Source organism: Pempheris klunzingeri, chromosome 4 (genome assembly GCF_042242105.1).
Source record: "Pempheris klunzingeri isolate RE-2024b chromosome 4, fPemKlu1.hap1, whole genome shotgun sequence".
In the NCBI taxonomy this organism is placed as follows: domain Eukaryota; kingdom Metazoa; phylum Chordata; class Actinopteri; order Acropomatiformes; family Pempheridae; genus Pempheris; species Pempheris klunzingeri.
This window is the reverse complement of record NC_092015.1, coordinates 22,757,618-22,774,529: the sequence shown is the minus strand read 5'-3', so window position 1 is coordinate 22,774,529 and position 16,912 is coordinate 22,757,618. Positions and strand designations below refer to the sequence as shown.

Sequence of the window (16,912 nt, the reverse complement as noted above, 5' to 3'; positions counted from 1 at the left end):
AAATTTGTTGTTGTTACAGTATCACATTTTATATATTTTGTTTCCTGCTGCAGCACGGTGGTGCGGTGGTTAGCACTGTTGCCTCACAGCAAGAAGGTTCGGGGTTTGAGTCCAGGTTTGGACCTGGGGTCTTTCTGTGTGGAGTTTGCATGTTCTCCCCATGCTATAGCGAGGGTTTTCTCCAGAAACTCTGGCTTCCTCCCACAATCCAAAGAGGTTAATTGGTGACTCTAAAATTGCCCGTAGGCGTGAGTGGTTGTTTGTCTCTGTGTGTGGCCCTGTGATTGGCTGGCGTCCAGCCCAGGGTGTACCCCGCCTCTCGCCCAAAGTCAGCTGGGATTAACTCCAGCTCCCCTGTGACCCTGACGGATAAGTGGTATAGATGATGGATGTTTCCCCTCAGGATCCGACTCTTTACAAAAATCTTCACTAATTACTTTTTAAGATTTAATTCATCTTAGAATTATTAAATAATAACAGTGGGGGTTACAGGTTTATCTTTTGACCAAAAGAGCTCATTTTCTGAACTTTATTCTGTTTTCACACCTATGTGGTCAAAGTGTAGCACATTTTGTTATTTCTTTCTTTGTTTCTTTATTTATTTGGAGCCATTAGCTTCCACTGCGGTAGCAGTAACACCACAAAAAGCATGCAAACCAAGACAAATGACAGATTGTGAAAAAATCTCAATCAGAACATGACCCTTGACATCCTGAGGTCAATAAAAGCAGAGCTCCCCCAATGTTTCCTCTCTTCTCTCGTGGAGCTTGCTGAGGGTCCAGCTTTGCTACTCCACTTCTTGCCCTGTGATTTTCTTCTGGGCTGAGGAGCTGCCAGCTCCCTGCCTTAGTATGGCCTGTAAAATGCAGGTCACCTTCTTCTTGGCAGCCATGCAAAGTCCTGCATGAAACAAAGTTATTGAGCACCAGCTGATTGTACAAGCCAACAACAGCCCACAAGCGAGTTAGCACTGAGCTGCTAACTAGTAAAGAGTACTCTCTTTTCAATCTCCCACATGCATCTTTAACAAAGAGCTAATAACAAATTGTTGCAGTGGCCCTTTAACAATAGAATTTTGTTAAAGTAGTGTTTTTCATTTTAGAGATGGAGTGAGGCTGATCCTTGAGCTGTTTTGCAGATACTGTTAAATGAAGTCATCTCCTTCACAATAATTAAGTTGTATTTGCTGGACCTCCATTTTAGCCGAAGTGCAGATTGTTCTCCTGTGTGGACACTCGGATTCAAACCTGATAAGCTGCTTTAGACGCTCACTGTCCTTTCACCTCTTGGTTTTTATTAGTTAGTTGCTGTATCCCGTGGCTGGAGGTAAAGTGTCTTTTTCCAGCATCTGTAGAGTCTGTCGGACTCCCTTCTCCACCCTACGAAAGTGCAGCCTCTTCCACAGACTGTGATGTTGCTGACGCCCCCACTCCAGATCCCTGAGGAAAACCTGCAGAGGGGAACTAGATTACTGACAAATGCTTGAACAACTTTGCAAAACAACTTCATATAGGAATATTTTTCTGTCAGGATTGTTCGTACAATTCACCAAACTCACTAAATCATTCAATTACAGCCTGAACGCTGTAATGAATACCACCTCTTCATGAGGACGTGTCACTCTGTGAGATTTCAGAATTACCATAATCAACCCCCCTAAAATTGCTATATAAGTCTGCCTCTTCTGCTCGTTTGTGGTTTCATTCACAAAGTATCACAAAACAGTAAAATAGACTAGTGGAGCAGTGCCAGGAGTTTCTGTAATGTCTGTGTCAAGTCTAAACTATTAGAAAATATGATTACAACTGCCAACGGCATGTCATCAGGGCAGAGCTGTACTGTGACAGACATACAGTAAAGTGAGAATGGTTTACATGATAATTTCAGCTTCTAGCCTCTGGCAGAAAGTGCAGGGTGTCGGCTAAACTGCTACATATACTCAGTTATTCCATTGGACAGGAGGAAACTGTTCACCCACCACCAATCTTCTGGTTGGCGGACAACCCACTCTACCTTTGAGCCATGGTGCTGGTTTCTGAGGCTGTAGTGACTGATATAGCCCTCTCTGATCACTACTGTGTTTTCTTTAAAATGACCATTCCTGTTGACATCAGTAGAGGTGTAGCCAAAATGATGAGCAAGCGCAACATAAACAAAAACACCTGTGCATTATTCACTCGGGCTTTTACATCCACACCAGCTCTACCTTCATTTTCCATCTGTAACTTGATGACTAAACAGTTTCAATTTTAATATTATGAATGTTTTCGATGCCATTACTCCCTTGAAGACTCAAGTGGAAAGTACCATGGAGGAATGCCACACTGGTGACAACTCATAAGAGAGTGTGGAAAAGCACAATGCAGATGTGTAAAAACAAACTCCAGATGCATTACGAGACTTTGCATGTATAACATTGAATTAAAAAGGACAATGAAATTGTCTGTCTGTGAAATTATAACACAAATTATTATGGCACCATCAATGGACTCCAAAAGTCAGAACTGAGACAACATTCAGTCTGCGTTCTAATACAACATATTAGAACCAAAGAAAGTGCTCTAGTTTGCACCAACTGCGACAAACTTTTAACAGTGAACAAATGCTGCCACAGTGTGTCATCAGGCTGTGGCCCAGAGGAAGGGTGGGTCGTCCCTCAATAGGAAGGTCGACGGTTCGATCCTTGGCTCCTATTAGTCAGCATGTCTTGGGCAAGATACTGAATGCGTATCAAAGAGTGAATGAGGATGTAATGTAAATGCTGTCGAAATGACTAGAAATGAAATGACCATCACCCTGATTGAGCAACCAACTTTGCCAGCTGAGAAAAAAAGACAGACTTTGTGGGACACAAACACAGCTGGGTAGGTACAGCGTTGGAGTTGGATGAAGTCAGATGACTCCTCAAAAAAATGCGTCTCTAGTTGTTGTTATTTTGCCTCCCACAGTTTTCACTCTACATACTACAGAATTTTTCATCACGCATGACATCTACATAAGCACGTCCAGCAAAGTCTTGTAGCTGGAGACTGGATTCATGGTCTTTCACAGAAAGCAGGAGTTTAAAAGGTGGTTTTCCTGTTACATGGACTGTCTGAGCTCTGATCTGCAGCTTCTCCTCCCCCCTGCTCTCTAAGTCTGTCTGCCCCAAGGCTGATTACAGGATCTTAAGACACTGAGGGTGCAGTCCTCTAAAGGGAACCTCTGAAGGGGGGGCCTATTTTTTTTTTTTTTTTTTTTACAAAGAAGTAGTGGCATCTTATTTATAATCAGGTACATGTCTTAATCTTTGAACAATGTAATGAAAGATGTACTTAAAAATGTTTACTCCGTCTTATTAGGAATTGTGATGTTAAAAATATTGGCAGTTGTTGGTAATTAGTATGTGCAGGTGTGCGTGAGCTTGTTTATTGTGAATTTGACTGTTGTGTAGATGTGTATGCCCGTGCACATGTTGGTTTGTGTGTGTGTCTGTTCTGAAGATCAGCTAAATAGATAATAGGGGTTTTTAAACTGTGAAAGCTCCTACAGTTTAAATACTATAAGAACAAATAATATATGAGCGTTGTCAGCGAAGTCTCGTGCCACTCATAGTGTGATGTGATTTCAGTACGTGTTTGTGCATCTGCATTAGGCACTGGGCCACTCACACACTTTTATCTGTCTATTTATCACATTCATTCAGTCATTTGTATATTAATCAAGTTCTCCTTTTAAAAGGAGTGGTACCCCAAAGTTAAATCCTTTTTCTATAAATACTGATCATTTCTGAAGGGAGTGTAATTTTCTTACATCCTCTTTTTGCCATAATAATTTTAACATATTTTTATCCATATACGCTACAATGTTAAGATTCAAATTCTTAAGTTAAACTTTCTAAGTTTTTTTCAAATGTAATTTTGATCTCTCTTTTTCATCCTGGAAAAAAAGGCAACATTTTTAATATGTTTCCTTTTGATGCATGCGCTTTCTGTGGCATAACACAATTGCACACAATACGTTAGTACTTTTGCTGTAAATATAGAGGTCTAAATATAATTTCAAATTTTTCAGACTTTGGAATTGTGAATCTCATTGATGTTCATCTGTGTTGTCTGGTTAGCCCATTCTGGCTGGGCATGTTCATATACATGACACAATCATAAAATGTTCTCATAATCATCCTCATTCAATTCTCTTGACAGAGAGAGAGTTAAATATAATAAAACATAAATTAATGGCAGATTTAATTCACAAATAAAGCTTTTAAAAACCCAAACTATTTACAAAACAAGCAGCTAGGTGGGTTCTGATTTTTTGGATAGATTTATTTCTTTGAATGTGTACCTTTAGCTGCTGCTTGACGCGTTCGCGGTCCCAGGAGGAGGCATTCTCTCGTATCACTCTGAGGATGGGGTGCCAGTCCTCGGAGATGTCTGCGCCCTCAGTGACTGAAACCAGGACCTTCACCCGCCGGCCGCTGCTGCTGTGGCCCTTGGGACCACCTCGGACATACAAGGACTGCTTCCCCACATCACTGAGATGGTTAAGATACAAGCTACACAAAGATGCAAGACATTATATCCGCACTGAAACATACATACAAGATGTTGTTGTTGTGTGTAACAGCTTGCATTAAATAAGGCATGCTTTCATTAAGTCTTTGTAGCCTGTCACATGTTTTTCACAAGCTGGATCCAAGTGTGAGTTTTCATCAGTGTTCACATTCAGTATCCCTTTGTTGATTTGCAGTTGATCAGGAATAAATCTCCAAACAAGCAGGTCTGTTACAGCTGTTAACTCTTTATAATCTTTTGTTTGCAACAGCTTTTATCAAATGTGGGACCATCTAGTGTGCTTTGCACTGCTGGCACACTACTGTTGTTGTTTACTTATTCTTCTTCTGTATTTTTTTTTTCCACACTACTCTTCCTGCACTGTTGATTACACAAATGATATAATACATCAAACCATGTGGCTCGATAGGGATCAAGTTCTAAGTAAACAGTAGCAAACTGTTATTAACTGTTATTAACTGCTAAGATTCCACATTCCATAATCTCTCATGAGATTCTCCCGAGATTAATGCATTTACATTACTCTACCCCTAGGGCAAATCCTGTGTACACATAACATCCATTTCCTACACACTGGGGTACACACTGCGTCGCTGGTACGCCTCAAAAACTTCTTTTTTTTTTTCTTCCAATCACTGCATTGCAACAGCACTGAAACTTTTTTCATTTTCTTTCATTATTTTGTGCATCACTTTTGTTATTTGGTTCATTAATGGTATCTATTTTCCTTCTTTAAGCCCTTCTGTCTTGCGCATCACCTGCTAATATATTGCACGAGCATTGTGTCTCATAACATGCTGCCATGTCTGATGAAGTTGTAAGGAACATTACATCTCCTCCATCTGAATAACAAGAAGCATCCCTTTAACAGACAGATGAAGCTATGTTGGAATCAAAACTGTGTGCTCTCCTTTTCTCTCTACCTAAAGTAATACAAACTGCATATGAACAGCTTGTATCACAAATGTGACAGCTTGAGGGAAATCGACTGTGGTATTTTTCTGTCTTTTGGAATGAAACTAAATGAATATGTACAGGTATGAATGTAGTTAAAATACTTACTGCACTGTGTGAATGCTGGGGTGTTCCCTGCAGGCATCCACTAGAGTCAGAGCAGAGTTGTCTCCAATATTGTTATAGGCCACGTTGAGCTCCTGGAGCCCTGCATGCTGCTGGAGTCTCTCAGCTAGGTCCAGGGCCCCATTATCTCCCAGCTCAGTGTGCATCAGAGACAGGCTCATCAGGGACTGGTTCTCTGGCAGGGCCTCCAGCAGGGTGCGGACTCCAGACTCAAGAAGAGGGTTGTCACACAGCCTGGAGAAGACATTTGAATAATGAGACGTTTTTGATCTTCTACTCAGAATACACTGCATGCCAGCCAACACACAACACCAACCAGGGGTCTCAACGCACAAAGGACGCTTGTGATTGTGGTTTGTGACTCAGAAAAAAGTCATACTAATGGACTCTATATTATATGAATACAGTAATATCTATATTTTTCATAGTGGGGGCTCCTCAAAGTGAGTTGAGCAAAGAACAGTCATGACTTTTAAATCATGGGATTTAGTCAGGGTTCCCCTTACCTCTCCCATTACCTCTCATTGCTAAAGGTAATGTCTACCTTGACAATATGTTACAGATCATGTTACAGGTTCACACAGGTCAAAAGCATGTCATCTACGGGTCTTCATTTAACTTTAATTGTTTCTTTCTATTTTTTGTTTACTTATTGTTTTAAAGACAATTAGTACAGTACAATAAAGGCCATTATATGTGTATAGTCAAACAATTACAATGTACACTGATCATGAATGACAAAGAAAGGAGGACAGAGAGATAGATATCTGCTGATTCAGGCTGAATGTCAACACTGTAACTGCGAGGAGCAACCAAGCTCCCCGTCCCTACAAGTCCATTGCTTCCTTACAATGATTATTATTATGATGAGAATATCTGCAAAGACCTCCCAATGGCCTATGTAGATGGTTATTCATTTCACCATGAAAGCCAGCTCAAGTCTGCAGTTGGTATTGTTTGGGTCAGTCATGATGTTCATGAGCCGACACACTACCAAATGGGACCCAAGACGAGTCACTGCAGTCCTCATCACTCTTCAACAGGCCGCCAAGCTTGCTTTGGTGCAACTGGTGATCTGCTCTTACTCCAACTACACCAGTCACGGTGTCATTTCCCACTTCCCCATGTGGAAGGAAAATGGCATGAAAAACGCCTGGAACAAAGACGTCAAATGCTCTGATCTCTTCCTGGCTTGTGACCAACTCGTGACGGGCCAAGGAATGACAGTGTACTGGGTAAAAGGTCACTCCCAACTCTCTGGTCCTTACAAGGATGGTAACAATGAATGTGTTTAAAGGTGACTGGCTTCCAATTTCCCAAACCTGTGTAGTAAATGCTATTACCCATCGACAGGCAAGAGAGGTGCAAGAAAATCCTCAAACCTGTTTACAGACTTTGCACCAGGGTCACGTTTCCATGGTCCAACCTCCAGATTGACTGGATCGTTCCAGTTATTAAATCCTCATGAGGTAACAAGTACCTCCTCACAGTCACATGTGCTTTCACGAAGTGGGTTGAATGCCTCCCAGCACCCAATGACACAGCAGTCACAACAGCAGTTCTCTAACTAGTGTTCAGCCGTTGTGGGCTACCCCTTTCCATTGATTCAAATAGAGGCACCCACTTCATGTCAAGCATTATAACCACCCTTTTTGACATCCTGGGTGTGCAATTAAATTCCATATCCCACACAATCCCCAGTCACCTGGCCAGATTGAACATACCAATCGCACCATTGTTAACATGCTCAAGAAGTATGCCAATGGCACGCTTGGTGCTGATGACCATTAGGTCCACACCACAACGATCCACTGGAGTCGCGCCCTTTGAAATGATGACTGGAAGGGATATGACCCTTCCGCAGCACCTCTTGTATCATCCTGAGGATGTCAGTATTGCAACTGCCTATACGGCTAACCAATAAGTGGTGGACTTACGTGACCATCTCCGGGCCACTTTTGCGTGGGCCCAGGAGTGCTTAGAGGCTAGCAGTAAGGGGTCTAAAGCCTATTATAACAGGAAAGTGTCTCACTGCAAGAACCAGGTAGGCAACAAAATCTTCTATTTCAGATTTGTCAAATGGGTAGGAATCTCTAATAGGTTCCTTCTGAGCTGGTCAGGCCCCTTCCAGATTGTGGGAAAACTCTTACTGGTAGCTTACCGTAACAGAGTCTTGAAACAAAGAGAGGCACCAGCATACAAATGGGTCCATGCAAACCAAATCAAACCGTACAAACTGCCCCCACTTCAAGGAGAGGAGACAGCCTCTATGCTCGAAAGGGGGGAGCAAGCTCCACTCCAGGAGAGAGGAACTGTGCTCAAATAAAACCATAAAGATAGCTGCATGCTCCAACTCACACCTCAGCATGCACCAACCCCTAACATCCATCAACTTTCCATTTAGTAATCAAACTCTGGCTTGTTTTGGGATGAAACTCCCTAGGATTCTCAGCCTCCTCCTCAGCCTACAAGTCACACAATGTGTTGAAGTGATAAAAGCTGGTACCACCCTAAAAGGGATCCCAGGACTCTTAATCACCTGTTGCGGTCTCTACACCCAGAGAATGTACGTACGCCTAGACCCCTGGGATGTGTACCGCAAGGTTAAGAGGAAACCAAACTCATGACACAGTCGAATGTGCTAAACAGACGACCGTCCATATCTTTGAGAAGCTGCAAAAGTTCTTGATCACAGATCACATTAGTGGGAAGAAACGCTTGAAGCGATTCCTTAGTGGTCTGCTCGCTGCGGCATCTGCCATTGGAGCCCTATTCTCCATTTGTCTCTTGGCAGCTAACTCAGTCAGCCTCAGTAGACTCCAAGGACACATATGTGAAATCAATAAGGAAATGCCAGAAATCTAACAGAGACTTCTCCTTCAACAAGAACAATTGCAGTACCTTGGTAAAACCCAAGTATCATTGATTGCTTATCAGTGTGCTTGGTTAAATATTATACATATTATGATTAGGCTGATTGTGTTAGTCAGTGCCTGGATTCAAGCTTTTTCTGTTCACTTATAAATGTAAGATAGAGTATAAATATCAACAATTTTTAAGTGAACTCCTTCATTCTATAGGCCATAGGTTTCGGACATGTCCAAAACTGGAAACATTCTGGTCAGAGATTTTTAACACAATCTTCTATATATGAAAACAAAAAAAAGTTGACCCGCATCCTATTACTGCAACATTTGGGGTTATCCCTTTTTAACATTATGAGCCCACCATCCTTTTCTTCTTAGCTGGACATCACCTACCCTTTTGTCTCATTCATGCCTGATCCGTGAGGTAATGTCAGTTCTTGAGAGAAAATCAGGTGCACAGTTCAGGGCTCTTTAAAAAAGGTTTCACTTTTTTTTTTAGACTATTATGCAATTGAACCTCCCAATACCATTTAAACTATTAAAAGCCCAAAAATGTCACACTACATTTGAAATGTCCAACTTCCTATTGGGTTTAGGTTAGGGCACCAAGAGACTCTTTTTTAAGATATGGTCCATATGCAAGGGCTACTTTGTTGAAATGATCAAGCCTTTGGAAACTGAACCTGACTTAAAAAAAAAAAAACATGAACACGTGAATAAAGGTGAGGTCTTACTGTAGAGATCTAATAGAACTGTTAGGATCTCGTAGCAGTTCTCTCAAGTGGATGCAGGACTCAGGACCCAGGCTGTTAAACTGCAGACTGTGCACAACAGAGACAGGCAGACAACAGTCACAACACACACAGCATACACATGCCAGACAAGCATTCAAAGTCAATAAAGATGCAAAAACAGCAGTATTGAGGGCTATGATTAATATTGTGAAGTGACTCACCAATGATGCTCTGGATAATTTTAAAAGAATATGACTGGTGTTAGCAGCCGTACAGTAAAATGTAATGTAGTAAATGATCATAAAGCAGAATGAACACCTCACACATTAGAACACCTCACTCATTAGAATCTTCATGAAGGTAGTATTTATTGCTGGGCTATTGGATAACCTGACAAATGATAATTCCCTGTATATAATGTCAAACCCAACATGATGTAAAGTGTTAACAATCTGTGACACAACTGGATGTTTTTAGTAAGGCTAAATAGACCTGGCAAGGCTCGACAGGAGCTATTCACCTGTTATCATCCTACTCGCAACTACTCACTTAGCAGCAAGGACCCAATCTTGTGTGAATGCCAGTAGTTTACAGCTTTGCATCATGACAGATTTACTACCTGGATTCTGATCTTTGTCACCTTCATGGATTTACTAAGCTATTAATGAGCAAACACTGTTAAATGTAATGCAATATAGAAACATCTAAATTCTTAAAACTGTAGCAGTAATAGCAGTATTAGGCCCAGTTTAGACCAAAGATTTGCAACGAGATGACTAATCAAAAGCACTGGGAAGCTGCAACATTTGCATACCATTTACCTTACATTGCAAATTGACAAGCTGAGTTGCAGGAAATGCCATCAGCTGGTTTAAGTTGAGCTGAGACTGGTCACTTTACACCACTGCGACTCTTCTCTGCAAAGTTATTAAACAGGTCCGCCTTGTTTGTGAATCTTTGGTTAGATCTGGGTTTCACATGAATGATCAGCATCTTGCAAAAGGCACATCTTTCATTTCAGGGGTTCTCCTTTGTTATTCAAGACCTTCACTGCAAACCACAACACAGGAGCACTGAGTTTGTCTCACTTGAGGTTACGTGTGTGTTTGAAGGCAGGCCTGAGCATCTGAAGCAGGGAATGAGTCAGGAGGCAGGAGGACAGGTCCAGCTCTTCTAGATGATAACTACAGGAAGAAATCATAACACATTTTTACAAAATCTATTACAAGATTAAACATACCAGTTCATTGCATTCCATATTTAGACAGACAGACAGACAACAAAGTCAATCCAGGAAGATCCAGGAAGTAGAGGAGGGATCCACCTCCATCTTTTCAAATGCGTCTCCGAGCATGGGAGGTTGGCTGCAGCTTTCTCTCTACTTTCCTTTTGTAGACCTTTTTGACCTGCTTTCGACTCCTCTTTGGCTTTTGTTTCACTGCTTGTGCTTCTTTGCTTCCTTCCCTAAGGGCTTCCTTTTTCTTCTACAGAAGTTAATGTAGTCAATCATTCTGTCAATGTCAGTGTCAGTTATTTCCCTGCGCTCTCAGTACTAAATCCCAATCTGTGCACTGAAAGCACTCCCTGAGAGACGCTCTGGTGTCCGCTTCCTGAATGTGCAAGTGGTTGCAGGCTGCCTTGGTACACAGGGTTTGCAGGAAGACTTAGGAAAGACAAGGTTGTGATCTGATCTGCCAAGTGGTGGAATGGCTGAAGAAGTGGCTGCCTCCTTTGCATTTGCATACATCAAGTGTCCTATTTGCCTTTGTGGGACAGTCAACATACGGTGCAAAGCCAGTCAGATGGGAGGTGAGACCGATTTGATTAAAATCTGCTGATATCACAATGTCAGCATCAAGGTGCTGGGTCCATATCTTCAACAACAACAACAGCAACAACTCCCAGAAAACTCCCTCAGTAAATAGTAACCGACTGCTAACAGTTCAGTACCCTGACAGTAGATCTTCTCCTCCAGTAATGTGACCAAGGTTGCACCATCTGTTGCTCACAAACAAAATCAGCTGACAATTGATCTCTCTCAACTTTGAGGACAAACAACTTGTCACTTGCAAAGTCATGACAACCAAAAGAACAATGGAGTGAGTACAGGATTTTCACCACCCAGGTACAAGAAAAACCTTTCCCCCTGCTGCTGAAAAAAAATCCTAGAGGAAACGATGACCTTACAAAATGACCTTTCAAATAGCCTGTGTTTTACATTGAAGTGTTTCATACAGCTGCCGGGCTCACAGTACAAGACACAAATAGCTTTTTTAATGCTCCAGAAAAGAAAAAAAGCTGAAAGGTTCATCTTTGAAATGTAAAAACATTTGTCTGTGAGCACAACAGCGCAACTATTTCACGTTGTAGCCCACATACCCATGGTAGAGATGCACAAAAATAAAGGAAACATGAACAAATCAGCAAAATCTGAGCAAGTGAACTATATTGGCCAGGCAGAAAGCTCCCTGAAATGCTCCTGAAATGGCAGGTTAGAAGACAGGACAAAATGGTGTTGTAGCCGGAACGCCTCACCTGGTGGAAGTATACGCATGCAGATGGATTTCATCACAATCTTAGGTACTTAGGTACTGTGATGCTTTGAGCTAAAATAATTACTTTCAAATTACTTTTAAATATGGCCATAATATAATTTCATTACGGCCAATAGTCAAAGCTGCAATAGGATATTCTTTTAAATCCACAAATAAATACAATTTCTAAATAAAAATATTATTCAGAGCAGCAAAAAAGGGCAATAACCTACATACTGAACAGGTGCCAGTAGAAGCACAATCTGTAGTTTACCTTGCAGGGGTGCATGAGATCACAGAACTCAGAATGAAGCACTTGAGTGACGTCATCCGAATGTTTTTGAGGCAGATGTTTCTGATTGAGGCTAGAACTTCAGCAGTCAGTCTTGGGTTCTGAAACTCATACAGAAGGACCAGCAGATCCATCAGCTCCTCTGGTGGCTGTTGCTTGCTGAGCTCTAGTATTAAACAAGATAAAAGACTCATTATACATACAGCTTTCAGTCTTAAATTGAAATAAAACAGATTGAAGAGAAATTTTATCCATGAGAACACATGAAGTTTTATCTGAACTTGCCCGGTATCGAACCAGTCAATACAATCTCTAAAAGTTGTCAGCACTCTATGATTTAATCTAACTTTGATTAGATCTAAGACTGGAAGTCTATCGAGTTTCAAGTTCTACCTAAATGGTTTCTCAAGATATCAAAGAAAGATCAAAGAGTGAAAAGAACATATGTGTTACCTCTGACAAGGTACTTCTTAAGGGCACTTGTGATTTGGGCTACAGTCGAGCTCTGAATGTTGCAGCCAAGTTGCTGGAGAAGGACACGGTTACCATAATGCAACAGTCCACCCATGAAGATAGGGTAGAGTTCAAAAGGCTGGCCTTCACTGCACTGCTGTGGCTGCGGGCCATGTACTCCCAAAAGGCTTTGCTCCACCTGATCCAGGACATCCTCGTTGTAGCTATCCTCAGAGCGGAACATCTCAGCTGCCATGGTTCTGGCAATGCTGCCTTTGTTGTAGCTTCTAATTTTCTCATAGAGCTTTGGAAAAAGCTTAAGGAGGTTGAATACAGCAAAGATTCGGAGGGGGATGAACTTAGAAAGGATGTTTACAAGGGCACCGACATCTTCACTTGCTTGACCAATTGCCACAGACACCTGCTTGGTAAGCTTCTCTAGAGCTGATTTATTCTCTCCTAGAACCACATAGAGAGCTGCCAGGTACTCCTGCATGGCTGGGACAGCAAATACATACCACTTCTCATCATTTTCAGTGGGTTCTTCTGGTAAATGCTTACCACCTTCTACACAGGGAGCCAGGAAGAAGTCTAACACATCAGTCTGGAACATCGCCAGCTGACGTAAGTCCTCGTCTGTTTTGGTCTTGCCTCCTATCCATTGCTCAAGTTCCTTTGCTGAGAATGAAGTGCGTTTGTATGTTATACCGTCAAATGCAAGTTTACCAACTGTACGGACTACATACAACATCAGAGAACTGTGGAGCTCCTGCATGGGCACATTTGTCCCTGTTCCTGCGCTAAGGACCTCACCCCCAAAGTTGAGCCTGAGGAAACTGGTGTATATGCCAGTCAGTGTGCGGATGGGTGACTTGGCATTGGTGAAATGTAGGAAGTGTAAGGTAGCACATGTGAGCCAACAGTATGAAGGGAGGAAGCAGGCTGCAGCCAATTGGCTTTCTCTCTGGAGGTTGAGGTAAAGCAGCTCTATAAGAGCCTGGGCTTCATGGTCACATGCAGTCTCCCCATTCTGCTGCAGTAGGCGGCTGGTGAAGTATGCCCGCTGGCGGTCTGGGTCACTGAAGCCACAAATCTGTGCATAGCGACTCACAAACTTCTGAGGGATACGGTCCAGTGCAGACAGTCTGGTGGTAACCAAGATGCTGGCCTGGGAAACATACAGCAACCAACTTTCATAACCATAATCACAGATATTGAAATAAATACACTTTAGAAATGCACAAGGATATGAAAAAGATGGTTTTGATTACTAGTTATTTTCAAGGTTGGAATGTGCTTACCTCAGGCAAGAGGTACTTCCTCAGGAGGTTCACCACCACTTCACCTGGAGTCAGCTTCTCATTAGGATCACTGCAAAGCTCTGTGGCTCCAATACGGAAGTCCAGTTTCATCTTCTCCAACCCACTGAAGAGAAAGAGCACGTCCTTGGCCTGGTTTCCCTCCCCACTCAGTAGAGGGTGTTTTGTTAGGTGGAGATACTTCCTGCTCACAAGGTCCCTTAAGGACGCCACCCTACATGAGAAGAGATTTGTTAGTTGTACTTTATTATTAACAGCAGTGTGATGCAGCAGTCATTGCACAACTGATCAAACACGTTAATGGGACTGCAGTCAGTGATTCTATCCTTACAAATCAAATTCATGTGCATCAATCACCTGAACAGATTGCATTTTATATTCCGATAAAATTAAAAATCTGGGACGGTGCACGTTCCAAACTGCCACTGTAATATTGTGGGCCTATAGGTCACAATACACCAAAATGGCTTAAATCAAGTAACAAAATCAAATGATGAAACCAACTATAACCACCAATTATATTTCCCATTGATAACTTAACCTAACTTGATAGCCTTTGGGTGCAGTACGCCTTTAAATGATTGGCTGCAGCCTCTGTTGAAAATTCCAACAGAAACAGGCTTTTGCTCGATTTAGTGATCCCAGTGCTATGGATGCTTAATTTTAGGGACTAGACACCCACTGCGTACAGGGCTTTTCATTTCAATCTGGATTAGTTTAAAGGATTTTTGGTTCATTACAAGACAACTGGGAACATGACTACCACAAATAAATAATAATACCAATAACATTTGCCAATGAATTTAGAAGTATTTTTTTAATTGATAATTTAATTTGATTTACCAGTTTTTGAATATTAAAATATATTTTAAAAATACAGAATTTTAAAGTTTTAAAGAGTTTTAAAGAGCCAGGAGAGGAAAATGTGCACAGAAAGACTTCACAATTTGCAACCAAGTTGTTTTTATGATGATTCCTCTGCCAAAATAAGCACTGTGACCACAGCCTTCTTTTTCATATTTTTGTTCCACCTTGGCATAAAATTAAAATCTCTATGGACACTTCTGTTGGTCAAATTTCATATTAGTACACGATACTTTAAAGGTGTGTGCAACTTCTATGCTGCACGTGTCACACACATTATTCAGCCTTTGCCCCTTTGACTCAAACAATCTAGGTCTTTTGCCTTTTGTGGCTCAAAAGGGATAAGAAGGTTGTTCTCCCAGGGAGGTGTGTGAATAGGTGAATGAGAAGCAACACTGTAAAGTGCTTTGCTTTGAGTTTTCAGCTACCATTGGTCATTGTGTGTAACTTTGAGCTACCATTGGTCACATAACCCTCGATCTCATCAGGTCCATAAAACCAGGGCTTCCCCATTGTTCTCTCTTTTTCATGGATCTCTGACTATGTTACCTGCTGGGAAAGCCCTTAGCTGCCAGCTACCTGCCTTGGTGTAACCTTTACAAAGCAGACCATGCATACCAGACAATGGCAGCAACAAGAATTCCTGCCTGACCAAGTTCTTTTACTTTAATATCAGCATGTACGACACAAAGTCTGCTGACCTTTCTTTCAAGCAAACAGGAGCACAAGTTTCCACTGAGTGGGTAACTAGCAAGAAACAAAGGAGCAACCCATTTCCTTCAAACTGTAATCAGAACAATGCACAACAAAGACCACCTTCACCATCGAAATCATCAATCTTCTTCCTGCCTGGCTCATCAATGGATTTGCTGATTTGAATATGGCAACTGAACTCGAGTGTGACACATCGGTTCTATAGTGCCCTTAAGTATGTTTAGCATTTTTGCAGGTGCGTCAGAAGTACCAAACCTTAATATCTAACATGGTTCTTGGGCTTCAATTTAATGTAGATGTATCAAATTTGGTAGGCAGATGTGACATCTCCAGACTTAAAAGACTCTTGAGTGAAGAGTGAAGCCATTCACAGGACTTTGACAAACAAACAAACTTGCACTAAAGAATTAACCAGAGCCACTTGGCGAAATGCAAACGTGGTAGGTGATGTCTTAAAACAAGTTTTTGAGATTTATGAAACGCACTTGATGGGACATGACTACTAACTTTGCCCAAAACATGAAACATGAAGTTATTCTCAGACAGAGTTGCTCCAATATTCACAGACTTTGGTATGCATATTTCTCTCATCATTTCATTTCATTAGCTCTGCCTGACAGGAAGTTGGCAATTTTTGAAACTGATCCTGATGAAACAGGAAGCAGTTTTTGAGGAAACGAGCACTGCTTAAAAACAAACCAAAATTTTTAAATCAGAAATAAAATGGATTGAACTACATATTAAGCCTTAGCTCATAATGATAAATTAGAATGTGTTGATTGGTGCTGATGTTGGGTGAAGTGGTTAGTATAACTATGAAAAATGCTACTGAATAAGGTAAAGATATCTTACTTTGACAACTGGCCAAGGTCCTCACAAGAGAAAGGAATCAGCAGCTTGAAGTGGGTCAGGGTAGTCCCAGCGCACCAATCTAGCACCAGCTTTCGGACCACTGTACTTTTTCCTGTTCCCACAGCTCCGTACATCAGCACATTGAGCCCTTGACCCACACTCAAGGGATCAGTGGACTCAAACAGCTCCTCCACGGTCACAGAGGGACTGGAGGGGTTCTGTGTTTGGCAAGGGGAACTGAGCAGTCCCGACCCCTCTTCAGCTTTTCTTTCCAGGATCAGTGGATCTACATGCATGGTCTCTGGGCTGAAGTAACCACCAAACTGTTTCTCCTCATGAGGAAGGGGGCTGAACCACAGGAAGAGCTTCCTTTTGTGGATCTCTATGGGTTCTACTATAAGACAGAAACAAAAGGCTTGTATTTACACTTTGAGTGTATGTACCTGCCCTCCCTACTTACCTATTTAAATACATACATACATCTGACATGATTACAGAGATTAAACAGCATGATATTGACGTTGGTGGCGCAAAACCAATTGCAAGATTCTGACGAGTCTCTTGGGAGAAGCAAAACATTATAGATGGCGAAGTACAAGCTGTATAATAACACTACTTTACCTTCTTCATCTAGTTGGTCTTCTTGT

At 41.7% G+C, this 16,912-nt stretch overlaps 1 protein-coding gene across 1 annotated transcript in view; it reads right to left on the bottom strand.

Annotated features, from left to right (window-relative positions):
- Positions 1 to 515: 515 nt before the first annotated feature.
- nlrx1 (NLR family member X1) overlaps positions 516 to 16,912 on the bottom strand; it is a 20,349-nt gene continuing 3,952 nt past the window's right edge. Inside the window, exons 4-12 of the mRNA XM_070828576.1 lie at positions 16,266 to 16,659; positions 13,818 to 14,049; positions 12,517 to 13,684; positions 12,046 to 12,229; positions 10,326 to 10,421; positions 9,238 to 9,324; positions 5,619 to 5,870; positions 4,327 to 4,537; positions 516 to 1,450 (exon numbers count right to left, since the gene is read on the bottom strand). Of these exons, the coding sequence (XP_070684677.1) occupies positions 1,301 to 1,450; positions 4,327 to 4,537; positions 5,619 to 5,870; positions 9,238 to 9,324; positions 10,326 to 10,421; positions 12,046 to 12,229; positions 12,517 to 13,684; positions 13,818 to 14,049; positions 16,266 to 16,659 (2,774 nt within the window). The 3' untranslated portion in view covers positions 516 to 1,300. The remainder of the gene's footprint in view (positions 1,451 to 4,326; positions 4,538 to 5,618; positions 5,871 to 9,237; positions 9,325 to 10,325; positions 10,422 to 12,045; positions 12,230 to 12,516; positions 13,685 to 13,817; positions 14,050 to 16,265; positions 16,660 to 16,912) is intronic.